The sequence below is a fragment of the Halichoerus grypus genome, chromosome 1 (genome assembly GCF_964656455.1).
Source record: "Halichoerus grypus chromosome 1, mHalGry1.hap1.1, whole genome shotgun sequence".
Taxonomy (NCBI): domain Eukaryota; kingdom Metazoa; phylum Chordata; class Mammalia; order Carnivora; family Phocidae; genus Halichoerus; species Halichoerus grypus.
In genome coordinates this window covers 102,379,419-102,407,271 of record NC_135712.1, presented here as the reverse complement: position 1 = coordinate 102,407,271, position 27,853 = coordinate 102,379,419, and the positions used below count along the sequence as shown (strand labels likewise).

The following is a 27,853-nucleotide window of genomic DNA, read 5'->3' as shown; positions in this document are numbered from 1 at the left end:
TCCTGCCTTGTATGTATGATATATTTTAAAGTAAAGAGATAAAGTTAACTCCCTCCAATAAATGGAGACCCAGTGTCTGAAAGAAATTAGGAACTAAAAACAGTTGTCCAAATAAAGCCAATAAGACCTTCAGTGAAAATTTAAAACAGAAACCATAGAACCAGTACAGATGTCAATCTCTCTGTCCCCCCACCACTTCCCCCTCCCCCCTCCCCTCTGCCCCCCCCCTCCCCTTTCTCATCTCTCCTCTCTCCTTCTTTATCTCTCTGCCTTCACTGGTAAAATTTTTGCTGACTGAGAAAAACTATGGGAGTGAGGAGCATTAGAACTTATCTACAAATTACACTGGAAGAAAATAAATCCCCTGTGGCCCCCCCCCCATCCTGCTGGCCAGGGCAGGAGTGATTTAGCACACTTTCTTTTCCAAAGCTGAAAGGTTAAAAATAATGTGTACTCTCTGGAAGCTGTTGTTCTAGCACAAGGTGGCCATTGGACAGAAGCCTGTTTAACATCAGAATGTATTCAGTGGGGCTATGGGACCGCGCTGTGCGGTAAGCAGCTTGCCCTGCCTTCTGCCTGCCTTTCCCTGTGTTGCTGCCCATGCTAGGGCTCTCCGTTATGCTCTGTACACCAGCTCAGTATTCCTTATTTTGCTTCACTCTTTACATGCCTCACATAGCTCATTTTTTTTCTTGAGCCCTAGCTTAGCCAAGTTCCCTATATTTGGTTCCTTTGATCTTTCTGTTAAAATCAATCTCTTCCTCTAATTATTTTCTGTTCCACTTCTTTGAACCCCTTCCAGCTGCCTCCATGTCTCAAGAAGCCAGGTGTTTATTAAGAATCTGGATGAGGTTCAGGCAGAATCAGGTAGATGCAGCTGCTTGCCCCCAGGTCACTTGTTGACTCCTCTTCAAATAGCAGAGATGGTTTTACTAAAGGCACCTGACATTCCAGAGCAGTGAACACCGCCCTGCACGCAGCAGGTGCTCTGTAAGTAATTACAGAATGGGGAAATTGATTGGGATCTCTTTTAAATGGGCTAGGCTATATTCGAACTTACACTTAATTTGCTTCCCCATCCCACCCTCAGCCCAGGTCTCTTTCTGCTTTCAGGTTTTTCTTTCTCTTCTCGTAGTTATTTCATAGCTTATTTCTTCAATGCTTTTACACATTTTCAAATTAAATTTCCTTGTGTTTCCTGCCCATGTATTTAACTTCATAGTTTAATTCATTTCATGAGATTTTGCTAGTAACCTTGTTTACCAAATTAGTGTTATTTTTAAGTTATTCTGTTCTACCCCTTTCCTTAAATAACAGATAATCATTTTCATATTGTCTTATATTTAATTTCTGTTTATTAGGTAGACTTTGCTTCTGTATTTGTTAATTTTCAGTGTTTTTCTAATTAGCCACAGTACAAGATTCATCATATCCTGTGGTTCCAACACAGATTTGGGTGGAGAAAAAAGACCATTGTCTTCAAATAATATGATGTCTGAGATTTGCTTCAAAATAATCTAGGGGGGGTGGGGGGAGTATGGAGGGTTATAGGGGAAATAAGATTGCCATGGATTGATAGTTGCCAGAGCCGGGGGATGGGTACGTGAGGGTTCATTATACTTTTCAATTATGTAAATGTTTGAAGTGTTTCCATAATAAAAATTTATTTTTAAAAGAATCAAAAGAATATAGATAGATACAGAATCCATCCTATGAATTATCTTAGAACTCCAGCTGTCCTTGTCATTGTCATTTATTGGTTCAGCCATCCTTCTAAATTCATTGTGAAGTTTAGCACTTGCTTCTCTTCTTCCTTTCTTTCCAAACTCTCGTTCTCACCTGGGACATTTCCTGGTGCTGGTGTTTGACTTGTTCAATGCCTCACATCTGCGACGGTAATCATCTGCACTTCTACTCTTTGTCAGCAGCCCACTATCCCTTGATTATATTTTAAGTCTTTTCTAAAATGATGCAGATTTCTTGTGTGCTGTCCAGCACTCTAGCTAAGGCTTTCAGGCTATGTTTTGATACAGAATTCACTTTTTCTCAACATCAATCAAAACATAAAACACATATATAATCCAGCCATTTCTGGTTTACAGTCCTTCAGGTCCCTATCAATTTCAAGTTCAAATCCAAGTTTAGTATTTTTCACATCCAGCTCTTGCTTTCCTACCATTTCTAGCCTTTTCTCTACTATTCTCTTGTATATATTCACACTGTCTTTTCTAGTTATACCAAATCTCTTTTATTTGTAGGTAAGAGACCATGCTTTCTTACACCTCCAAACTTTCGACCATACTATTCCCTGAGATTGGAATGTCCTTTCATCAGTTGGCCCCTGGGGAACTTCTGCAACTTTTGTTTGTCCCTCAAAACTCAATTCGAGCATCACTCCTTTGGGAAGGCTTTCCTGAGCTGTCCACATTGAGTTAAATGCTCCCTCCAATATCTTCTTTCATAGCACTCTTTGACCATGCCCACCCACATACTTTGAAACCCAAATGAAATCATGGATATTCTTTGTTTCCTTTTAAACTGTAAACTCTTTGACCTCTTTCAACTCTTTCTCTCTAAAGTCCAACCCAGTCCCTGGCACACAGTAGGTCTTTGAATGAATGAGTAATTGAATGAACAGAAGAATGGATAAATGAGTGCTGTTATCTCCTTAAGGTAGCACCTCCCTCCCCAACAGGTAGGGCTGTAGGTCAAAGCTCTTGGTCCTGGGCAGTCCCTGGGCAGTCTTTGCCTCCTAACTGCCCTTCTTAACCCTCCTGACCCATCTGGTTCTAGCTGTAACCCAATTGTCCCTGTTTCTGCTGAGCCCTTCCTATTTGGTGCTTCTTCCAAGTGACTGTTTCCCAGAGTGTGGTACACAATAATTTATAGGTGATACTCAGACAAGTGTCTTTTGATGGGCTTGTATTTATATTCATGTATGTTTGAGGAGGGGGAAACGAGCACATAAAACCCGTGATATCACAGAGAATATTGCTTAGGATGAAACAAATATGGGTAGTGCCATGGTAATCAACTTTACCTGGACCTCATGGACCAGAGGCAAGGTGCTCAAACATAATCATCAATGTTCCAAACCCTCAGTAACTGAACCCTCGACCAGGCCCATTAGAAGTATGGACAGCCAGGAATAACACCTAGAGGGAGGGATTCCCAAACACTGACTTCCATAGGCACCTCTGTTTTTTATTCAGTGATATACTGAAATGTCACTTCCTGCAGTTGCAGAGTATAGGTACTCTTAAATATGTTATATGTTACAGACGAAATAGTGAAATATCTTTTGAGCTGTCCAACCGTATCCTCATGCAAGTTCAGATTTTTAGTGTGGGTTCATAGAAACTCACAGATTTGTCTCATTGATGTGGATCCTCATCTTTGTCTGAAACCATCAATTAGGATATCTAGCTATTTTGATAAAAAAATGCCATTCCTCTCAATAAGAAAGTTATTTTCAGCCATACATTTTATATGTCAATTTGACTTATTCTAATTTTTGTTTGGCATTTTTACTTTTCATTTTTACAAGTTTAATAATATTGTTTTTATAGAATTTACTATATTTCATCAACCCTAATGTACCATTGATATGTAAAACACATCATTAGTTTATATGCTACTAAAGAACAACAGACATGCTGCTAATTCTAATTGCAAGATGCTACTGATTCTAAGACACATCCCAGTTTCAGAGGTGTTAAAATTATTTTTAAAAGCATGCTTAAAATTGATAAAATGCAGTATATATATGTACACTTCACTTGTATTTTACCAGATAATACTTATATTCCATTTATCATAGTGATAAAAAGTTTCCCTTTGAATGGATTTAAAAATGAATTGATTTAAAGAAAAATACTATGTAAATAGGAGTATAGGTGGAATATAGTGTGACAAAATCCTTGAGGTGGCAGCCTAGTGATTGTGACTTGGCCTGACTGCAGAGAACCAGATACTGCCTTTGGGCCCCACCTGTGAGCTCAGGCCAAACACCCCCTCCCCGCCCCCCCAGCGCTGTGCGCTCCTAAGGGAGAGCCTGTCTCCTCCACGGAGCGTGGGAGAGGGATTTGGGCAATTATGCTTCTGCTCAGGTTGAGGAATGTGGCTATAACTCACTGAAGTCATTTTATGAAAGTGAAAAGAAATTCCTAAGAAATAGACTCATTACAGGTATTGAAATAATCTAGACTTGCCGCTATTTAAATAACAGCGTACTGAGAGGTTTCTATTTTGTTTTGTTTTTAACCAATTCCCCATGAAGGAAGGAAGAGAAAAACAGCATTTTAGCCTCTCTTGCTGAGTAATTTATTTACCAATAATGGCTGACATGAAACCGTTTCAGTGATTATTAAACCCAAGAATGGTCTGCTTTGTTCTTCATAATAAATTTACCAGTTACAATTATGAATAACTTGAAGCAAATTGTATTTCATTGACAAAACACAGAAGTGGCTAATTTCCTACTTCCAGAATGGAAGTGAAGAGAGGGATCATTTTAGATGGAGTTGGGAAAAACTGTTGACGTTCCATTGGAAAAATGCTCTGCTTTCGCACATCATCTCCCTGACTGTTGCGTGGATTTGTGTTCATGGTGCTTTCAGCTCTCACCCTGCATGAGGTCTAGTCCTCAGACTGCTAGGCACTAGGTGAACATTTCCCCACGAGCCACGCAAAACCGTCTGATTTACTTGGTGCTTATTCTTGAAGGTTATTGTGAATCATTAGCCAGAATGCAATAGAGCAGGAGGTCACAAGTCCGTCAGTCGCCACTGCTTGAACAGAGCCTGGTTTTGCAAACCTAATTTTGAAGGTTTTAACGTAGCTGTAATTGAGAAGATAAATTGAACACATATGCATATCCTAAGAAAGGTATTCTTCAGAGTCAGCAAATAGTCACATCATACTAAGCATCAGTGAACCTATTACAGTATAATAAAAAGGAAAGGTCTTATAATAGAAGATTATTTATAGGCTATTAGTTATTAGTGTAATTTTAAAAATATAAGCAGTAACAATTAGCAAAATTGATAGTATTGGAGATGCAGCTATTTCCACTCACTGGTACTAATAATATTAGCAATAATTCTATATAGTACTGTCAATTGAAAGCTAAACCTCTTCCAAGTTCTTTGTTTATCCTTATGGGTGTTTTTATCAGATCATTAATGCATAATTTTATAAGAACCATTTCCTCGTATTCATAAAAGTTACTGACCTCATACATTAAATTTTGAAATTTATTCATAGTTTGGAATACAATTATAAGTGTGATGTAGTCCAGTACCCTTTCTCCAAGCAGACGTAGTGGTCAGAAAGTCAAATATATTTAGGAAGTAGATTCGCCAAGACTTGGTGTCTTAGGTCAGGTTCTCTAGAAGCAGAGCCTGAGAGAGGGGTTTGGATGCAGGTGGTTTATTGAGAGACAAATCTATAAGGAAGTGAGAGAAGCAGGATAGGGAAGAGGGAAATGCCAAGCAGGATGTGGATCAGATGGTATGCTTGGCTTGATGAAGGCAGATGGATAAATTGCACCATAGAGGATAGCTGTGAGCCTTTGTAGCCAGTACTCCCATCAGCTGGGGGGGAGGTGTGGTGGCCAGGAACAGAGACCTGCTAGGGCCACTAACAGCACTAAGTACATTTGATGCTGGAGGGGGAGGGGTTGGGGAGAGGGGAACAAGGATGGCCCCCAGGTTTGTGGCGTAGTGAATAGAATGTGAATAGAACAAGTGAATAGATTCTTATATGTAGCAACAACAGTCCCCTCATAATACCAACAATCTAAGATTGCAGAAGAAATATGAAAGGATTCTCGGGGCGCCTGGGTGGTGGCTCAGTCATTAAGCGTCTGCCTTCGGCTCAGGTCATGATCCCAGGGTCCTTGGATCGAGCCCCGCATCGGGCTCCCTGCTCCGCGGGAAGCCTGCTTCTCCCTCTCCCACTCCCCCTGCTTGTGTTCCCTCTCTCGCTGTGCCTCTCTGTGTCAAACAAATAAATAAAATCTTAAAAAAAAAAAAAAAGAAATATGAAAGGATTCTCGTTTTACAAATAAATAAATTTTCCTTTAGCTTTGACTTTCTAGGTGAAAATACCAATTTCTTGGCATATTTACATAGGATCAATTTTCTGCTAAAGATATGTAAACTTTAAAAAAAAGCGTTTTTTTTAGACCTTTTCCACTTATTCTGCTTCGTGTTGAAAATGAACCCAAACTGGTTCTAGTACTCTAGTAATTGAAGATTCACCTAGCTATAGTCCCAATATTATGTTAGCTTTTAATGAAAAAGTATTATGCATTGTTCTTGTGCATTCATCCTTCAGTCCAGAAGTCAGCAAACTATGGCTTGTGGGCCAAATCCAGCCTACAGCCTACTCTTAAATGGCCTGAGAGCTCATTTTTAAAGGGTTGATTAAAAAAATGCAGCAGACTATATGACCCACAAAGCCAAAAATATTTACTATTTAGCCCTTTACAGAAAAGTTTGCTGACCCCTGTTCCAGTCCATTAAAACCCCAAACCTTTTTTCAAAAGTGTGCTGACCCAATCTATATTTTGAAATAAAATCTGACATTCAAAAACTTCAAACTAGTAAGTGATTTATGGAACCAGAAAATTATTTGTTTTATAAAAGGACTCATCACAGAATTTATACAAATAAATTTTAGCTCATCTGAACAGTTTTTTTTTTATTTTTATTATTTTTTTAATATTTTATTTATTTGACAGAGAGAGACACAGCGAGAGAGGGAACACAAGCAGGGGGAGTGGGAGAGGGAGAAGCAGGCCTCCCGCCGAGCGGGGAGCCTGATGTGGGGCTCGACCCCAGGACCCTGAGACCATGACCTGAGCTGAAGGCAGACGCTTAACGACTGAGCCACCCAGGCACCCCTGAACAATTTTTTTAAAAAAAGATTTATTTATTTGTTTTGGGGGGGTTGAAGGGCGGAGGGGGAGGGAGAGAGAAACTCAAGCAGACTCCCAGCTGAGCGCGGTGTCCCACACCCCCGCTAGATCTCATGAACCTGAGATCATACCCTGAGCTGAAACCAAGAGTTGGAGGCTTAACTGACTGCGCCACCCAGGTGCCCCTGAACAATTGTTTTTAATGGAATTCTTCAGCAAATTCAGAACCATTCCTTTTAAGTAAAATAAATATGCATAATTTTCTTTGTTTCATAAAAATATTCTACCCATTTTGTGACTATTGTAAAAAAACTGAAAAATCCAAATAGATACAAAGGTAAAAAATCACCTGCAATATTACCGTCTATCATTAACCGCTGTTAACATGTGGCTACATCTTTTTCTAGGCATATAAACATTTAATTTTTCAAAACGTGGGTCACGTTGTATGTATGATAGTGTATCCTCTTTTATTCATTTAATGTTATAATTTTCAAAAGCGTCTTGTTTGACTGCATTTATTCCACAGAATGAATATGTCACAATTTATTTAAACATCTCACCATTTTTTGACATTTCGGTTGAAGCTAATTTTTCACTATTGTAAATGCCACAATGAGCGTCTTTATGCATAAATCTAGATCCTCATCTCTGTGTCCTTAGGCTAGATTTTTGAAAGAGTAACTATTGTCTCCTCCCCCCATTCTGTTCCTTGTCTTTCTTACAAACTGGTTCTTCTTCTAGCTCTGTAAGTGATGGAGTTCCTCGGGGCTAGAAACTTGGCCTTCTCTTCTTACTCTCTGTCTCTGCAGAAGATATCACCTACACCCAAGCGTTCAGATACACACTCTCCCATATTTATATCTCCAGCCCCAGATCTCTCTTCTAAGCTCCAGACGCACATATCCAGGTATCTACTTGTCATCTCCACTTGTATGTCTTATACCATCCCAGATAGAAAATGTCTAGAAAGGATTCAGTATCTTCCCTCCCTCTGCTCCCTACCAAACCCCCTTCCTTATTGCCCATTTCTGTAAAGAGACATCACCTTTCCACTCAATTGCTTATGATACGAAGCTGGAAACCATCAGTGACATCTTTGTCTCCCTCACCACCCCCATCTATTCAGTCACCAGGTCTTGTTAATTCTCTCATCTAAATATAGCTTTAATATTTCTATTTCTCTCCATCTCCGCCACCCCCACCTAAGCCATATTTATCTCCTCCCTGGACTACACATTTGCTTCCTACTTGGTCTCTCTGCATCCACTCTAGTCCTGCTCTGTCCTTCTATCCCTTTCTTAATTCTCTGTCAAGGAGAACATTTCTAAAAATGTCAGTCTGGGGGCGCCTGGGTGGCTTAGTCGTTAAGCGTCTGCCTTCGGCTCAGGTCATGATCCCAGGGTCCTGGGATCGAGCCCTGCATCAGGCTCCCTGCTCCGCGGGAAGCCTGCTTCTCCCTCTCCCACTCCCCCTGCTTGTGTTCCCTCTCTCGCTGTGTCTCTCTCTGTCAAATAAATAAATAAAATCTTTTTAAAAAATAAATAAAAATGTCAGCCTGCTTTTACAAACCTTAAGTGGTTGTTGGGATAAAGATCTTAATGGCAACCCTTTTCTTGCCACTTTTCCCCTTACTCTCTTGCTCCAACCTAGTGGTTTCCTTGCAGCTACTCGATGGAGGCAAGCTTCTTCCAGCCTCAAAAGCTTTGTTTAAGAGGTTTCTTCTGCCTTGAACACCCTCCCTCTTCCGCTGACCGGACCTTTTTCTGATGGCATCCCCAACACACATACTACCTACATGCTCTCTCAGCATTGTATGAGTCTACTTTTGGGGTACTTATGACAAATTGTAATCTAAATTGTTGTGTATCTTTTTTCTCCTGTAATGTCTGTTTCTCCACTAGACTGATGTTTCCTTTTGGGCAAATAGCATTCCTGTCTTTTCACCATAATATCTCCCACATGTAGTAGGTGCTCAATAAACACTTGTTGCGTGATTAACGGGTTATGGGGTATAAACTTTAGGAAGACATTTATCAAAGAGTATTTCAAATAGTATTCCAGAAAGTTTGTATCAACCAATTTATAAGCTCACCAATAGTATATGACTGTTTCTTTGATCACACTCATTCTGACACTGAGTATTATAGTTTTAAATAATTTTAAAATATTTTATAGGCAAAATCTTACCTCATTATTATTGAAATTGCATTTCTTTACTAGTGAAGTTGGACATTTTTCACATTCCCCCTTACCTTGAGTGATCATATAATTTATCATGTAAACTGGGACACTTTTGAGAGTGAAGAAAGGTGCTGTTCATAATTATGCCAGGACAACAGGTATAAAGCAGGACCATCCTATACAAGCCAAGATGGATGGTTTCCCTCTTTGATTTTCATGTAGCCTTAGAATTCTGGGCATCTAGAGCTGAGAGCAGAGGTCCAAGTGGTGATCCAGGGATAAATTAAAGATAACAATAGGTTTTGTTCCAAATTTTAATATGGATACCTTTGTGCTGTGCCGTCCCGTGACTCAGTGACTTAGTCTGGAACTCCCTGTCACCCATGCTGCCTACTTCCCTCATTTACCTCAGCTGCCTAACCCTTGAGACGTCTGACAATTTCATCCAGCTCTCCTTTCATGAGAAGGCCTGTGGCCTAAAGAGCTGCAAAGACTGCCTTGGCCATAAATGCAGAGCTAGTCTGAAGCAGAGCAAGACTCTGGGAAGAATTCCCTCCTGTTCCACCAAGCCACCTCCTTCTTCACGTTCAGATGCATTCCTCCTGCTCTCTCGGCACTGACGATGCCAGCAGTTATTTTCTGCTTTGGTAACACTTCCAAAGTTATGTCGAGAAGTGACCAGAACAGAGTTTTTACTTCTGAGAGCATCCTGTGAGGATGTTCCTCTTTGACAAGCCTCGCATATCAAAGCACAAGGCACACGCAGTTTCGGAGGCGGTTCAGCTCGTCCTGGGATCACGTGCCCATGGTTTCAGTATTGTAATGCTTCCCTGAGCTCATGCAATGAGTCTACAAACTTTCCTAGCTTTTCCTAAATGTCCTTTTATGTAATGTATGCCCTTCAGTGAAGCTCAAAAAGTAAATTCAGAGTTGCTTACAGACATGCATTTTCAAGAATTGCCAGGAACTTAAGGAAAGTAGAATATGATGACAGAGAACTTCTGGAAAAAGAAAGACGAGAGTTTAAATAAGTTGAATTTTTGTCAATGCCATCCAATCTGAGGTATGGCTTCATTAGGAAAAGAAGAGCAGCCTTCCTCTTCCAATCTCATCAACAGGGAACAAATTTCCTTCCAGTGGTATTACCAACAGAGCCTCTGTGTACTGTTGTGCAGATTGTGCACTGCATAACCCTAGGGGGTGCCATTTACATCGCCACCTGGGCAAAAGGTGCCAAATGGTTCCTCCCAGCAGGCACCTGTGGTGCAGATCAAATCCTCCTAGTACCACTGGACAGGGCACAATCTGTGTGGCCGTATGTTGAGGCCCTGAATGACACCTCTGTGGGACTTTTCCCTGATAAAGAAAGACGCCGTCCCATGCTGAAGTTAGAGCTGCCTTATTCACCAATGCCTATAGACTTTTTAGAGTAATGTTCATTTCATACATTCACCTAGTTTTTATAAGCACTATAGCATCTGTCAAGCCAAGTGTCCTGGTTTCACGTTTAGAAAATAGGTCATTGGAGCTATCTTTTAAGGTCTGAGTTGCCTAGATTTTGCCATTTCACTTTTATTGAGGAAAATGCAGGAAAGAAATGCACTCTCATGGTTTTCTAGAGAATCAAAACATTTAAGATGTTAATGAATTTTTTAAGGGATGTTTTCCATTAAGATAAAGCTCTGCAAATGAAAGAAAGAAAAAAATTGGATATAGGCTCCATCTCCAAAATATCTACACATACAGACTAAAAGTTAAGGTGGGCTCTACAGGAGAAATACCACGCATGCAACCCGCCTAATGGAGATGTAGACGTTGGTTTTGAATTAGTGGAGGAACCAACTTCTTATGTCCCAACAGGGAAGGGGAGGAGACCATTGAGAGATACTTTTATACCATATTTCCCATAGTGTCTAGGATGAAATCCAAAGGGTCTTTAAGCTGGAAGAAGCCTATTAATTCATTAACTTATTCATTTGTTCAATTAATTCTTACTATTTGCTTAACGCCGTGATCATGCCACCTAGCCCCGTCATAAGGAAACTGAGGTCACAAAGTTGGTTAGAGACCGGGCTGGAAACTAAGCCCAGATGTTCTATATCCAGGACACTTGGCCCCATGGTGCTGTTAAACATTCCCATGTAGTTAAATTCAGGTGGTGAAATGGGAGAGCATCTGTGTACTGCATGTGACTTGCATGTAATTCATGTAATAAAGATGAAATAGGAACCTCTTTGCCAGCTATTTCTTTATTACTCTAAATGCCACAACTGAGAGAAGGTTCAACGTGAGGGGCAATCATTTCCGAATTAGTCTGGGAATTTTGCAAATAAACCTTTTTCCCAGCTCCTTATGATTTAAATATTTCAATCATGTCTTTTCTCACATGTCGCCCTGACAGATTAAATCCTATAAATAGCACTGGCCTCTGAGAAACATGCTCTCATCCCTACCCTTTGAGTATTATTCCAGTTTTCTGTTCACGACAAAACTGAAAATCCCAATCTCATGATGGCTACCTTCTGGAAGGATTTGTTTTGGGGGGGAACTTGAAGCATGTAGCTCATAATGATGTGGAATTTCCTTTCCTGAGGTGTCTATACTCTGACTTTACAGTTAAGGCTCCCGACTTGCTGAATATCAGTGCCGAACTTGTTGACAGTTGAGGAGGTGGGGCGCATGTGAGCAGAGGAGAACAGCGGCTCTTGCCAGCTTCCTTCTTCTCTGCACAGACATAAATACTGCCCAAGGAGCCTCTGCAGGGAGGAGACTGAGGACTCCTTCGAAGTTGCTGGAAGGAGACGCTTTCTGGCGTTTTGCTTGGTAAATTTATCCATATGCATGCAGGCCAAAGAGCACGGAGGCTTTCGCTGAGTGACGAAGAGCCAAGATTCTGAAGCCAAGCTACCTGGGTCCAAATCCTGGCTACGCTGCCCAGCTTTCCTGCTTTTTTGACATTAGGCAACTTACTTAACCTCACTATCTTCAGCATCCATACCTATAAATGGAGATACTAGTTTCTTCGTAAGAGTTTTGGAGAATTAAATGAATTCAATGTTATTAGTAATAATTCCAGCAACAAATACCGATGAAGCTTCTATTCCATTCCAGTTACCGTAAACAAAATAGAAATAGCTCCTCCCTTCACGGAATTTAGAGTATTTGTTCACGGTAGGAGCCCTGATCCATTCAAGGGATAAAACGTCAATGTGACGTGTGGGCAGAATTTGTTTTTAATGAATTAGGATAGGATTTTAAAACCCAAAATAAGGGTTTTATGAAACTTTTAAGTATTTTTATATGTATGTGTGGCCTGGGTCTTGACATAAAATGGTTTTCTTGAGTCTAGTAGAGAAGATAAGCAATTAACAGCAACCTCAGCGTGTGTGATAAGTGCAGTGAGTATCTCAGGAGCATGGGAAAGATACCCGATCCCTTTTGGGGGGCATAGAGAATCAGGAAGCCTTCCAGGAGGAAGTGACATTTAAGCCTAGACTGAAAGGATAACTAGAAATTTGCGAGAAGAAGGTGGGGGGAGGTTGGGCAGGAAGCAGTTCCTTTAAGAGCAATGAGGAGCTAAGGGGGCTTTGAGAAAGCCAGGAGAGACTTGCTCAGATTTGCATTTCAGAAAGGCAGTCTGTTGGCATGCAGACAATGCGCATAGGTAGTAGGAAGACTGTTCAGTCATTTCAGGACAGAGTAGTGTAGACTAGGGTGGGAGCAGTGGGTATTCAAGAGGGACTGGTGATTTTTGGCAGAAGGTGCTGGTCTGTGATGACACCCACTTGACTCACATCTCTGATGTCTAATGTACAAAGACTGCAGGGGACAAATCTAAGTCTGTAAGCCCCAAGCTTCTCACCTGAGGAAACGGTCCTATAAACAGGAAGACAGGACCTTTCAATCACTTTCCAAATCATCTCTCCATCCTGCTGGACATATCTGTAGACTGTTGCCGGCCTAAGAATTGGCAGGGCTTCCTGTTCCAAAATGGGACAGTTCTTGGCAGGAGATGGAAAGCTGGAAACAGAATGGAAACTGGGCTAGCCAGGCACCTTGCATGAAGAGAAAAGAAAAAAGGAAACCTGGTACTTTCCCATCTGATCCAGAATATCTGGTCAGAAAAATAATTTAAAAAGACAGATAATTCAAAGAGGTTTCTATTTGGCTTTGAAATGCCATGCAGTTTTGGCAATGGATTTACCTTGCCAAATGTTTTTCTAAGGCCTTATTTTGCATACCCTGAACACAGACCATCTGGGCAGCAGGGGGATGAGTTGGAGCCCAAAAGGGAATCTGGGTGGGTGGCTAACGAGGTCCTAATGTTTAAAAATTGGGACTGAGACCACAGCTCTTCTTCATCACCCAGTTGATCAATACTTGTCTATCTGTGTCCTGCCACAGAGCAGGGAGCTCTTCCTGACCTAAACCTTGCCAAATCACATGGTGATTTGAAAAGCAGCTATCTAATTCCCAGCACGCAATGTTTCCTACCCACATCTCTGAACACTCTCAAAGTCACCTCCATCCCACAGGGGGGCAGCCAACTGACCCAGTGCTTCACAGCAACCTCAAAATCGAACCATATTTGGAGCACAAGGCACACTATTTACAGATGTTACCATAAAAGACATTTTAAATTATAATCAGTCCTGTTTTACAGAAGAGCTGTAAAGGGGCCAGACCAGAGGCCCCTTTTCCTGTATTCATAAGATTGCTGCTTCCAGACAAGTTAAAAGATTAGTTTATCTTCCCTGGCTCAGGCCTACCTAGGACAGGAAAGAGTCACACTTCACTGAAGTTACTTAAACAAAGGGTTTCTGCACCCAGTCCCAATTAGGACCTAGAAGAAATGTCAGGGTGGCAGCCACTCCCTACTAAAGAATTCCAAGCATTCCCCTGTTCCTCCATCTGGAGGGTGCAACGCCAGGGTAGTGGCCTGGTCCAGGCTTGAATTCACTGGGAATAATTAGTAACAGCCCAAATCTGGAAGTTCAAGGAAACTGGTTCTCCCAATCTTTTGTAAAATTAAGTGCTGGGGTTTTTTTCTTTTTCTTTTTCGAAAATTTTCAGCTTTATTGAGGTATAATTGACATATAAAATTGTAAATATTTAAAGTGTGTGCCGTAGTTATTTGATACAAGCATACAGTGTGAAAGGATCCCCCCCCATCTAGTTAACACATCCATCACCTCACAGTTTTGTGCCTGTGAGAACATTTAAGTTCTAAGTGTTTTTCATAAGCACCAGAGAAGAGGGCATTTCTTAGTTTCCCAGTTCTTACAAGTCAGAATTGGTTGGTTCACAGGAAATTCTTAATCCTGAAAAGGTGTTCTATGACCCATCTATGCTTTTCAAATGTTGGTATCTTTCACTTTACGGAACCTTGTTCCTAATTAGATGAGCTACCAAACTCAGGGAACCAGTGTGTATTCTGAAAAAGCCAGCATATGTTTCTTTGACTCGGTTTCCAGAAAAATTTTAGGGCGCAGAGCCAGTGCACGTGCCCGGAGCAGGTCACCTGATATCCACGTCTTCCCCTCCTTTAATGTCTCCTTGATTGGAGGTGGCCAAAGGGGACTTTAGAGGGCTCGCCTGAACCTTTAGAACAGATTCTCCTCCAAAATTCCAGGTATCAGTCCCATCTTACACTTAACCCCTCCATTCCCCATACACACACCTCTCTGAGGTCATCCTCAGCGTGCGGCCGGGAGGGGGAAGGAAGCGTGAGCTAAAGCAACAGGTTCCGCCCACAGCCTGAACTTGGAAGGGGAGCCAGCAAGGTGACTGGAGCTGGGCGGTGGAGGGAGAGGAAGTGGCCGAGGAAGGTGGAAGGGAAATGATGGTGCATGACCACTGAGCACACGTCACTTCGGGCTCCCACATGGGCTAGTGTCTGTGCGCGCGTGGGGGGGGGCGAGGTCCTTCACCCGATCACTCGGGGACTTCCGCGTGGGCTAGGATGCGCCGCGCCCGGGCTTTGGGGCACCAGGAGGCTTACGCAGGATAAGGAGCCCCGAAAAGAGGGTTTGAGACGCGCCCAGAAAATATTAGTGCGTCTGGGGGTTAAAATCCACCACCCTCCCCAGGGTGCCGCCCCTGTTAACTGGCCGGGTCTGCATGCCTAACGCCCAGTGCCCCCTTCCCTCGGCCTTTTCCCGACCTTTCCAACCCCATCCCCGCCTGGCCTCCCGCCCCAGCCTGCTGCCGCGAAAACCGGGAGAGCGGACTACGCCGCGCCCGGCAGCCTCTGGGCATGCTCGGTGGCGGGACCGGCTCCGCCGCCGGGAGGGCGCGTCCTCCCTCCCCCAGGGCGGCGGCGGCAGCGCCTGCAGCTACTGCCGCCGCGCCCCGGCCCCGCACACCTTTGGGGGCGGCGAGAGCCACCCTCTCCGGCGCAAGCTGAGAGCGGCCCCCCCCCCACCCCGAGGCTTCCGGCGAGCCGAGGAGGGGCGGGTCAGGGAGGCGCGGAGGCGGGAGTGAGACCTCCGAGCAGCCTGCGGTTCCTTAGAAAGTAAAGCTCAGCTAGCGATCAGAGCCCGGCTCCCCGCCGCCGGCGGGGGCGGGGCGAGGCGGGGCCGGGGCGGGGGGTGGTCTCGGCGCCCGGAACGGTGTGCGAATTCAGTAGCGCCCACCCTCTTCTCGGTCCCGCCCCCAGGGAATTATAATTCTCTGGGAAAGTGGTGCTCGGAGAATCCTTGGGGCGGGGTGCAGGGGCGCGCCCGGCGCAAAATGGTTACAACAAAGTCCATGCGAGCCCCGGGGCCCCTCTTATGGAAAGTGTCCGCGCTGATGGCTGGGCACCCCCTTTGCTAATTTGAGGGTTAGTTACTGGGAGGAGTATGGTGAGAGGGGTCGGCTAAGGGAAGCCTCAGGCTGGTGCCGGCTTCGGTTCCCAAGCCTCCTTGGGGGGCGCACCTCAGGCCAGGCGGGCGCGGGGCACTGGGCCGGGGTGCTCGCGGCGGGCGGCGGGCGGCCGGAGCAGGCTCGGCCCGGCAGCTCACTCTCTGCCTCCTCCCCCCCCCCCCCCCAGGATTACCGAGAGGATGGGATGGATCTAGGCAGTGACGCCGGCAGCAGCAGCAGCAGCAGCAGCCGCGCCAGTTCGCAGTCCAACTCCACCAAAGTGACCCCTTGCTCCGAGTGCAAATCCTCGTCGTCGCCGGGGGGCAGCCTGGACTTGGTGTCTGCCCTGGAGGACTATGAGGAGCCCTTCCCGGTCTACCAAAAGAAGGTGATTGATGAGTGGGCGCCGGAGGAGGACGGGGAGGAGGAGGAAGAGGAAGACGAGCGCGACGAGCGGGGGTACCGGGATGACCGCTGTCCGGCCCGGGAGCCGGGGGACGTGAGCGCCAGGACCCGCGGCGGCGGCGGCAGGGGCAAGGGCGCCACCACTGTCATGCCGCCTCCTGTGCCCAACGGCAACCTCCACCCGCACGACCCCCAGGACCTCAGGCACAATGGCAACGTGGTGGTGGTGGCCGGCCGGCCCAGCGGTTCTCGGGGCCCCCGCCGGGCGGTGCAGAAGCCCCAGCCGGCGCGGGGCCGACGTGGCGGCCGGGGCCCGGCGGCTGGGGTCCTCTGCCTTCAGCCCACCGACGGTGGGACGTGCGTCCCGGAGGAGCCCCCGGTGCCCCCTATGGACTGGGAGGCACTGGAGAAGCATCTGGCTGGACTGCAGTTCCGGGAGCAGGAGGTGCGGAACCAGGGCCAAGCGAGGACCAACTCCACCTCCGTAAGTTGGCCGGGGTGCGTGCCCACGCGCGCACACACGCGTACACACCCCGCGCACCGCCCTCACGCACCCTCCTGGCGCTCCCACCCGCCTCCGGCCCCATTCATCCTTCCCCGAGGGAGGGGGCCGGGCCTAAGAGCCTGCCTTCTGCTCCCCTGGGGTACGGTTGCTCAGTCTGGGAGCTGTCTGGGTTTGCCTGATGGGCGGAGAGGAGGGAGTGGCAGCCAGAGGGCAGCGGAAAGTCGGGTTAGTGGAACCGGCGACTCATTTTAATGGAATTACTTATGGAGACGAGGTTGTGAGTCACTTGCCTGAAAATAAATCCGGGGAGATCTTGGCACCGAGGCCAGTGCCCTGCGGGTGATATTTCAAGTCGTAATAGTTGTGGCTTTGTCGACCGTGGTGGGTCTCCCTTCGTTACCAGTGATGTCTCGCCTATATATAGGCTGTCCCCGTGCCCACGCTCACAGTCGCCTGCCCACACCTCCGGTATGGCAGCAGGGTTTGTCACATCTCGCGTTTAAGAGGATGCTCCTGAATTTGAATGGGTGGCCGCCCTCCTCTAAGACTTCGTTCCTTTCTGAAACCTGACCTATTGTTGACCTGGGGAATGGGGTGAATTGACCTGCTAGGGTGAGGGAGTGGTTGTTGCCTCTGTTGCCTCAGCCTCTCTGGTGAATCCCTCCTTGTTTTGAAAAGGAGCCACTTGCAGTTCCTTACCGGAGGCTACTGCCTCAGTTCAGGAAATCCAGAGAGGAAGGGGTGCTGAAGTGGAACCGAGAGAGGGAGAGGAGGAGGGCTCCATCTATAATAAGAAGCTCTGGCAGGTTTGCACTTGTCTCATCTTTCTTGCCCCTGAGAGGAGAGCAAATAAATGACTTAAAAGAAAAACATCATGAATGTAGCTCCGCTGTTTATCACTGTTGTGAGATAAAGCAACAGTTGTAATTTGAAATCGTTAATGATGCCCCTAAATGGGGCTGAAGGGCCCCCAGCTTCACTGTGCTGCTTTCTGTGTGTAGCAGCGGTACGGCAGTGCAGGAGAATGCTTGCTTGCAGGTGTAATTTTTCGGCTCCAGGGCCCTGGGGCTACTGGAAATTGGGTGCATGCACTTCTGACTTCAGGGGTGAGGACAGTAACTGCGACTCACGGGGAAATTGGCACGGTTTCTATCAGACAGAGCTCTTGGCTGACTGAGCCCACTGGTTAGTGTCCCTTGAGAGACTACCTATTAAATTAACACACTCATTTTAATCCCAGCTGTTTACCATGGCCACTAGCAGATGTGGACTCTTTCCATTACAGCTACTCCTCTCTCTTTTACCTTGCAATGGAAAACATCCCTTTCCCACTTAGTGCTTGAGAAAAATACCTGATTAAGCTCCCTGGACTTAAACAATGACTTGAAGATAAACACATTTCATTTACTACTGCATGACATTTTTACATTCCAGGAGAACATAATGATTGCTGTACACATAAAGTTAGGATTTGATGATGACAGTGAGCTCCATTATTTAAAAGTTATGAAACAAAATGTTACTGAGCACCTGTGTGTTATGTGCTAAATGCAAGGTCTGATTCTCAGTGTTGCAGTTACGTATCTGTCCATGTGAGACTGGAATTATGGTGAGGAGAGGTAAGGGTGCAGACTGACTCCCCTCTAGGAACTTAAAATTTAATAAATTACTTAACAGCATCCCTTCCCCCAACACACACACACCCACAGCCTCGTTGTTATTGTGAAGACTTTATGAGTCTTTCCTTCTTGGGCAATCTTTGAAACTAAAGGTGTCGCCTCACCTGTTGAACAATTTGCATATGTTGGCTCCCCACCCTCCACCCCAGTCCCTCTGAAAATGTCCCCTCTGGGAATTTCCTCCACAAGTTACACAGAGAAATTTGGAACCCATTTCTTTAAAGCAAGTATGTGTACAGAAAAAGGGGAGGGGAGAGCCTTTGAGGTTGTTTAATCAATTTTACCATTTTTTGGTTTGTTAATAACAAAATTACTAGCCAGTGTCGGTTTAGAATAGTGTTTTTCATACTGTAAGTTACTGATGAAATCATCTTAGCATTTAAAAAAGAAATGAAATAAAATAGAATATACTACCGTCCATTGCGGGTAGTTACAGTAAGCTTGGTTTTAAAAACTTTTGGTTTTATACACTGGGTCATGATGTAAAACTTATTTCTCACTGTGGGTTGTTATCATGAAATTTGAAAAACACTGATTTAAATCCTGTTTACTCCTGCCCAGAATAAGTGGGAGAATTTATAACTATGAGGACAGAAACTTGAGAATAACAAAGGAGTCCTGTAGAAGAGAAATCCTATCTAGAGGAAGTTGTTCAAGTCAAATACTTCTGCTCCTCCTTAAAAAGTTGTGTACATGGGGCACCTGAGTGGCTCAGTCGGTTAAGAGTCTGCCTTCGGCTCAGGCTCAGGTCATGATCCCAGGGTCCTGGGATGGAGGCCCACATCCAGCTCCCTGCTCAGCGGGGAGTCTGCTTCTCCCTCTCCCTCTGCCACTCAGCTCCCTCTGTTTGTGTGCCCTCTCTCTCTCTTTCTCTCTCTGTCAAATAAATACATAATCTTAAAAAAAGTAAAAATAAAAATAAAAGTGTATATAAATGGAATTAATACAGAGTACTGGGAGGAAGGATATAAAATGAAAAAGAGGGGTATTGTCTCCTTTACCTATGAAGAGAACCAAATAAGCTTTGCCCACCTGAAGGAAAACCCCCAGTAGGGTTGCCTCTATTGTGAATCAAGTGGCTGATTGCTTTCCATCATTCGAGACTACTCACCTCTCACAGCCCTGACCACCTTCCCCAAAGTAAAGTAAGGCACCCTGGTGTATTTTCTTAGTGCTTACCGCTACCTGACATTATCTTGTTTGGTTCCCCTTCATTTTTGGTTTCTCTAGAATCAAGTTGTAGTGTTGCCTCTCTTTTAATTGCTGTAACCTAGTGCCTGGGATGCAGTAGGTTCTCAAATACAGAATGAATGAATGAATGAATGAATGAATGGTTTATTAGGCCCAGTTGCCCCAGACTTAAGCTAACCCCCTCATCTAACAGCTGAGAAAATTGAGGCCCATTGAAGTTAAGTGATTTGCCTAAGAGCCCACTAAGTAACCTAGGGAAAGCTTTCTTCTTATACCAGACTAAGGTTTTTTTCTTATTTTAAGGCTAAAATCAATTTGAAGTAAAAGGGAAGGAAAGAGGCTTCCCCCTCCCTAGATTTCCTAACGACAAGTCCCCTCTTATGCTTCCTGGTAAATATTAAGGACCTAAGTAAATTAGGAAATAATCAAAATCCCATTATTTCGGAGTCTCTTCTCACAGGCCTGGTTTAGTTTTGGTTTGTTTTAATGGAATAATGGCTGCAGCAAGATCTCAAAAGGAAGGATGAGATCTCAAAATTGTGTTGACCATCAGCCATTCCTAATCTAGGGAAAATTTAGAGGCAAATTAAAAAACATACAACATTTAGGTGGGATTTAACCCTAGGGCTTACCTTTTTGTGTGTGAAAGGGTTTAAGCAGCTTATTTCTCCCTTAGTGTCAGCTGAAGAGGATGGGGCTTAGATGGTGCCGGAACTGTCTTTGGGGTCAGGGCTCTGAGGTGCCAGAGGAAGTCCTGAAGGAAACACTGTGGTGACCTTCCATCCTGCTATCCTGCTAGACAAATTTGCCTGCCCTCAGGTGGCCCAACCTCCTTGATGGAGCAACCCCCCCCCCCATCTTGATGTCGGAGCCTTGAGGGCTGCAAGGTCTCTTTTTTCCACTGCCTTATCCCCAGTAGCTCCCTCCTGCTTGGCACAAATGCCTGACACACACACATGGGGAGGAGGAGCCGTTCACCCAACACCAGAACTGCCCCCAGAAGCGCCCCCTCCAGCTGGCCAGCCCCTGGGCCTCTGGTATCCACCTGTTTCCCACAGTCCTGCCCTGGGCCTGCATTAGCATCAAGGGCCCCACACAGTTAAGGAGTAAAGAAAGATACTGGGGATTGGTGCTTTTGACGTCAGATCTAGAACCAGCTGTGGCAAGTTTAAGGGAGACCTCCTCCCCGATATTCGTATTCAACCCTGAATTCTCATTTCCCTGCCTACTATGACTGGTAAACTGGCTTGGGCAATCGGAGGGAAACCCCGGTTTCCCTCTTCGCAGCACAGACCCAAGCAGTCCACTTTCTTTTCTTCTGCTTCTCCTGGATCTTACTTTGTCTCCAGATCACTCTTCTACCTACTCAAGGGCTCCCCTCCGCATGGCCAGGTGGGGTGACAGTGCCCATTGTCTCAAGGTACTCCTCTTCCTAAATGGACTATTATTCCACCTCTTTTTCTCAGTCGTCTTTCTGTGAGGTTTTCTGTCCTCAGTGTGTGTGGTCCTCCAAGTTGAGCCTGTTCTGTCTCTGGAAACTCACCCTCTTTTTTCTCTCTCTTTTCCCACTTCTGATTCTTTTTTTTAAAAAAATTAACCGTTGAGGTAGAGTTGACAGTCCACCGCACACATTGAAGTGTGCAATCTGGTCGGTTTTGATATATGTGTACGCTTGTGAAACCAACACCAAAATTAAGATCATGAACATATCTCTCACCCCAAAAAGTATCCACGTGCCCCTTTGCAATCTCCCCATCCTGTCCCTTGGCCACCACTGGTCTTATTTCTATCACTGTAGGTTAGCTTGTTTTTTCTAAAATGAATGTAAGTAGAATCATATAATATGTACTCAGTTTTTGTCTGGCTTCTTTCACTCAGCATGTAATTATTTTGTGATTCATCTGTGTTATTGTGTAGAGCAATAGCTCACTACTTTCTGTTGCTAGGTAGTGTTTCATTTTATGGAGATACCCTATTTCTCTGTTGATGGACGTTTGAGTTGTTTCTAGTTTCTATTACTAATGAAAGTGCTGTGAACATTCATTTGTAGGAACATATTCTTTCATTTCTCTTGGGTAAATACCTAGGAGTAGAAGGGTTGAATCATATGGTAGGGAACTTTGGGGGTTGCCTGTTTTCCAAAGAAGCTGCACCCTTTTATGCTTCTGTCACCACAATTATTCATGTACTCACTGTAACCTTGGCTTCCTCTCCCACTGTTTGCTCTGTTCCATCTCTGTCTTTGGGGACTTGCAAAATATCTCTCTTCAGGTGACTGGGGTGATTGCTTCCCTCTCTCTTAAAACAGTGAGAGAGCACCAGGATCCCATCTTCCACCCAACCAGAGTCATTACACCCATTGTTCAAAAATATCCATTTTTAAATTAGAGAAGAGTTCTAGTTGTAGACCCAACACATTTTAATTATGGTTTTGTTATTTTTAGTGCCTGTGACAGGTGCGTTTCCTCTTTTAATGAGAAGCTAAGAATAATTTTAATCGATATGGTTGACAGCAAATTCTCCTGATGAAGTTTTTTCCTAAGTACTTGAAAATAATTTGTCTTTTTATTTGTTTGTACTATTAACTAGTAGCAAACTTTAAATTGCCTATATTTCTTCCTAGAATGGTAGTAAACACAGGTTGTTTTCTTTTTTTTTTTTAATTTTTATTTATTTATTTGACAGAGAGAAAGACAGCGAGGGAGGGAACACAAGCAGGGGGAGCGGGAGAGGGAGAAGCAGGCTCCCGGCCAAGCAGGGAGCCTCATGTGGGGCTCAATCCTAGGACCCTAGGACCATGACCTGAGCCGAAGGCAGACGTTTAATGACTGAGCCACCCAGGCGCCCCCAGGTTGTTTTCAATGTATTACTCTGTAAGCCTTCTAGCCCAGGTCCTCCTTCCCCATCAATGATCGGCTGAAGTAGCTGGAATGGCTAAAGTAGCTTGTTTCTGTAGTTGCTTGGGCTATGTTTAAATTATATGAATTCCCATTTTTATAGACTGAATTAAGAGGTCTTTATTACTCCTACAAAATATTGTAAAATTTGTAAGTTTAATAAGTCATGTGCTTTGGCAGCCTGGGGCACAGCAGTGAAAATATTCTGTGTGGTGTGCAACTATCTCTTATTCCTGTTAGAGAGCGCTACATGACATTGTTAAATCTTTTTTTTTTTTAATCACAACCAGAAACTACCAGGACTTAATGTACTCTGTGCTTCAACCTTTTACTTTGAAATGTTTAGTGCCATCATTGCCTGTTTTTGTAATTGATGTTGATATTTGTTTACGAGCTGCAAAGGCTGTTCTATCCATTAGCGTGTACTCAAGACTTTAAAGAAATATATGGTTGGGTTACAAAAACATCAGGTTGCAGGTGAACTACACGTTCTGGGGCTGTGTGTGTATTTAAACTACCATCACATGATTCATCCTCTAGCGGAACATTTGAAAGTGTTGTAGTTGGACGGAAGGAGATCTTTGCCCACCGATTGTTTTGCACATAGGGTCCTTTAAAACGTCCTAAGGAAAATTTTCAGGGTGCGTATCTGAAAAACAGATGTAGACATTCTCATCACACATTCATGGAGCTCTTTGAACATCTCACCGCTGACATCCTGTCACCGTCCTCCCATCTTTTTCCAGCTCTGCCACACTTTCAACTCCAGATCCTTTGCCTGGCATTCCTTGTTACTTCACTCAGGAAGGCCCGGCATGAGCCCTTTTCTTCGGAGCAGGTCCAGATGCTACTGTCCACCGAACTGCCCAGCACTTGCTTCTCCATGGCCCGCTCTGATTCAGGGCCTCCCCTCTTTGGGAAACTGTACCTGATCATCTCGCTCTTCTGAACTTTTTATTCCACTTGTGTACCACTTCCGCATACTTAGGTTTTGAAAAAAAAACTTTCTAGTTTTAAGTGTTTTCATGTTATCACATTCCATCCTTATGACACCTAAAATGTGCACAAGGCAGTACTTATTTCCATTTTAAAGATGATAATACTGAGGCCCAGCAAGATTTAGGGATTTACCTGAAGTCTCAGACCCGACAAAACTCAGACCAGACCTGTCAATTTCTGACTCTGCTTCCGGCTCTTTCAGTGATATGTCAATTGATATTCTCAATTATCTTTTCATGGGTATGTGTCTTACCTACGCAAGTGCTAGTAATCATAATTCCAGGTCCATGTCTAAACTCTGTGACATTACATTTGCATTTAAAAATAGAAATTTGTTTTTACTCCTAGACCTTTACCCCTGAAGACATGAATGGTCTTGTTTTCTTACTTTTGAAATTCAGTCCCAAGTATTTTAACAAAAAGGGCTTTTGCAAATGCTTTTCTTAACCACTTTTGGCTCCTTGAGCTGTTAGATGGGACAGATGATGTTTTATACTGTCAGTGACCAGAAGATTATTTTGCATACAACTTCTGTGGAAACTTAAGTGTCAATTATGAAATTAAACTTTTTAAGTAGAAAAGTAATAGGATTTTAAAGATAGAAAGGACCCGAGAGGTCATCTCATCAAACCCTCATCGTTTTCAAGGGCAGAAATAGGTCTGTGGAGATTAAATACCTTCACTCAGCTTCCCCCAGCGTCCTCAGCCCAGGCCTGTCCGAGTCTGGAAGTAGATTCTACTTTTTAGCACTTGATCAGAAGTTTTCATTTTATTGTTTGTTTCTCTTTTTCTTCTGTTAAACCAGCATTTTCAGACAATTATAAAATTGCTTTCTTCCATGCAGACTTCAGCTCATCACTGTGTGTATTCCTATCAACAAAACAGTGCTCTCCCTGGGTCAACGATATTTTCTGTCATTGTTCCTTTTCCTGTCCGTCCAGCCTCCTTTCCACCACTGGGCCACACAGTTCTTCCCTCTTGTGGGGCCAGAGGATGACTGGCCCTTGAGAACTCTGCAAGGAGCCGCCTGAGTTCTGGGAGGCAGAGAGGGGAGCAGTGAGGGTTTGGGTTCACCCTTCCGCAAGTCACTTCTACAGACAAAGTCCTTCCGTGGACTGTCAGGCTGTGAGGTCGAGCCTGAGCTCAGAAAGACAGGGGGGAGAAGATCTCTGTGCAGCTCACCCACATGCAAGTAGAGCTTTAAGTGAATAGTTGATTATAAGCCTCCCAGAGGGGAAATTAACAAGAAAAAACGAGAAAGAAAAGTATTTGTGGAGTTCAGTAGTAGCCCATGAAATAGTCTGCACTAGGACATCAGGCTTCGTCAGAATGTGGGTGAGAACAAGGAATAGAAAAGTGGACATCAGGAAAGGGAGATGTGTTTGGGTTTTTGTGTTCCCCATATGATGTTTCTTAGTTTCCCATTTAAATGTGTAGAACTGAGCCATCACTAATTCTTCTTGTCAGGGCCAGGAAACTCATAATAACCGTTCTCCTTCACTTAGCCAAGCCTCATCAAATCTGTAAGAGCCCGCATTGTTTCAGATGCTCTTGGTTTGTTTCTTTGCTTTGTTTCGTTTTTGGCTACCACTTCACTTTTGTGATGTTATTTTCCTTATATATCTGTTAAATTATTATGTCAAGCATGTTCTATCACCAATCTTTGTCACTTGTCTTTCTCTGTTTCCATTCCTGCACATACTTAATCTCATCTTATTGTCCCCACCTGATCTATTTTTCAATGTGTGTGTCATTTTGGGTTATTCCCATTTTTCCCTACTTCGGTGGTATTTTCTCCAGAAAGTTTGTATAATCCGAAAGATGATGGCTTAGGCCATGAAGTACTCAGGTGATAGGAATGAACTCAACCAGTGTTTGTTCAGCTCCAGGTTGATGGTTTTTTAAAAGTACTTGTAAAATATTTTTGAGTTACCTGTAACTGATGTGAAGTTACAGCAAAGCTTACTGGAAGCAAAAGAGTTAACCAGTTTTCTTCCATCTAGTTTTGTATATCAGATTTCTTAATAATTGCCACTTATATCTGTACATTCTACTGATACCCTTGAATCTCCACCCAAATATTTTATATTTATTTGTAATTGAATGACGTTTTTTGGTATATCCATCATCAACAGTATCATGTTCATCTTTTTTCTTCTTTTATTTCCTTCCATTTCTCAAAGTTACTCCTTGGCATTTATGTTCTTGAAAGTGATTGTGGATCTTTCTTCCTTGGGATATTAGTATAGTATATATATATATTTTTTTAAAAAGCTTCAATTTTTATGGATTACAAGAAGCCATGCATTAGTCAACAGCTGATTTCTGCAAATATATCAATTCAAGAGGGTTTTGTCAAAAACCCATGTCCTAATAGAGATGATTGATCCTTCAAAACTCTTTCTTGTAGAAATGAATGTCTGAGTTATCCAGAGTTGGGTTTTTTTTGTTTTTTTTTTTTTTTACAAAAAGCATCTAGCAAGAAACTGTGGGTTGGGCTTTTCTAGGTGCTGCTGCACTTGCCCAGGCAGATGAGGCTGGTTTTTAGTGTGCTTGGAAAAGGGCGGAGAGCAGAGCGCAATCTCTATAGCCTCACAGCCAGGCCTCTGGGCAGCAGATCTCCCGTCAGGACCTCCCTGAGCCTGGGTGAGCTCATCTGGCACGGTGTTGCCCCCTCAGTGGTGCATACCCATTGCAACCTCCCCTAGGTCCCCCCAACTGTGATCCTCAGCCTGTAGAGAATCAATTCAAAGTCTGTATGAAAATGGTTCATCCAGTTCTGGGCACCTCTGATGACCAGGGCCCTTGGCCAGGTGTCCTCATGGACCAGCTGGTGATGAGGAGACGAGGACGGGCACTCTTCCAGGCCCGCTAGCTGTGGCCAAGGGGCCCCTCACTCGCAAATACATTGTAGGCATGTTCAGAACGAAACAACAGGTAAGTCATGGCAACTACTAAACTAACATCATTTGATTCTGCTTCCTTCTGGGTTTGCCATACATGGAAAGAATTTTGCTGTCTAAAAAAGTTTAAAGGGAATGAGGTAATTTCCTTATAATGCCTAAGATCTCCAGCAGTGTTGTAAATTTAGATTTGAGGTTAGACCATTAAAAAATAAAAACAGAACCAAAAAAGCTGCTGTGTTATGAAATGCTGGGGTATTTTGAGCGTCAAGTCCAGCAGCACAATGGTTGGTTCCCCCCTTTTCCCCATGCAAAGAAAGAGTAGCGTGAAACTTATTTCTAAAGAAGGGTCTGGACCTGTGGGAACCTGCACAGTGTCTCCTTAGAAGAGAACTTAAAGGCTAATCTCAACTCCTATAAAAATAACATGTTTTCAAATAGTTTCAAAACCAATTTAGCCTTCTGTTTTTCTCCTCATGGCACCAGTAGCTAAAAATTATACCACTTATGAAAATTGCAGACGATTTTTTTTTCTTTGTGAAATCTTACATAATTTTTGGTCCATTTGACCTGGTCTGACATTTTATTATGAGCAACTGCATCTTGAGTGCTCTGTCCTTTTTATTTCCACTCTAAAATTGGTAAGGAGTAAGAGAGAAGACCACTGGGATTTTATTTTTGAATACTTAAGTTATGTAACTAGTGATCTCCTGTTAGAGTTGTTGCTCAGCCTGCAATGGCCCCACACAGTCTGACCCAAACAGCCCTTAAAGTCAGATCTTGTTCTAGAAGAAAAACTTGAGGTAGCAGTGGTTTTAAAACTTCTTGAATACCTGCTCTACTATGGTATGGTGGTTTCAGTATTAGATTTATGTTTCTTGTGTTTCATACAGAAACACTCAACAAAGCCAATATATAACTGTTGTGTGTGCACTAACTTATAAGTAAGACCCCTACAGAATATTCCAGTGTGCTGGCAGCCTAATTAGCAATTTCCTAATAAGCAATTACACTGGGAATCCAAATATTAGAGCTGGGAGGGATTCCATAGTAAGGATGGCAAACCCAGATGCTTCCAGAGCTGTGTAGGTAACTCACGAGGGCAGGGCGTCACAGGGAAGCAGGACCGTGGTGAACTGGACGGCGTGTCCCAGACATAAAGGGGCAGCTGTTCTAACACACTGACTGACTTGTTGCCATGCCAGAATATAGTCAACGTTCTGATATATCAGGAGAAGCCCGAGACCAAGCTTTTATGAGAAATATCTTGAATATGAAACTTTGACAAGTAACTCAAAAAAAAAAAAAAAAGCCACATAATT

General features: G+C 43.9%; 1 protein-coding gene across 5 annotated transcripts in view; it reads left to right on the top strand.

The window, feature by feature from the left end:
* Positions 1 to 27,853, top strand: part of LOC118551455 (IQCJ-SCHIP1 readthrough transcript protein) — a 737,664-nt gene that overhangs the window by 603,521 nt on the left and 106,290 nt on the right. For 2 of the 5 annotated variants that reach the window (XM_078069950.1, XM_078069953.1), the window contains one exon: positions 16,140 to 16,841. The exons of 1 other annotated variant lie outside the window; for it this stretch is intronic. In XM_078069950.1, coding sequence (XP_077926076.1) covers positions 16,140 to 16,841 — 702 coding nt within the window. Of the gene's footprint in view, positions 1 to 15,489; positions 15,621 to 15,771; positions 15,930 to 16,139; positions 16,842 to 27,853 lie in introns of those variants that run through there. 2 more of the 5 variants (XM_036117223.2, XM_036117222.2) reach the window with 2 other exon arrangements.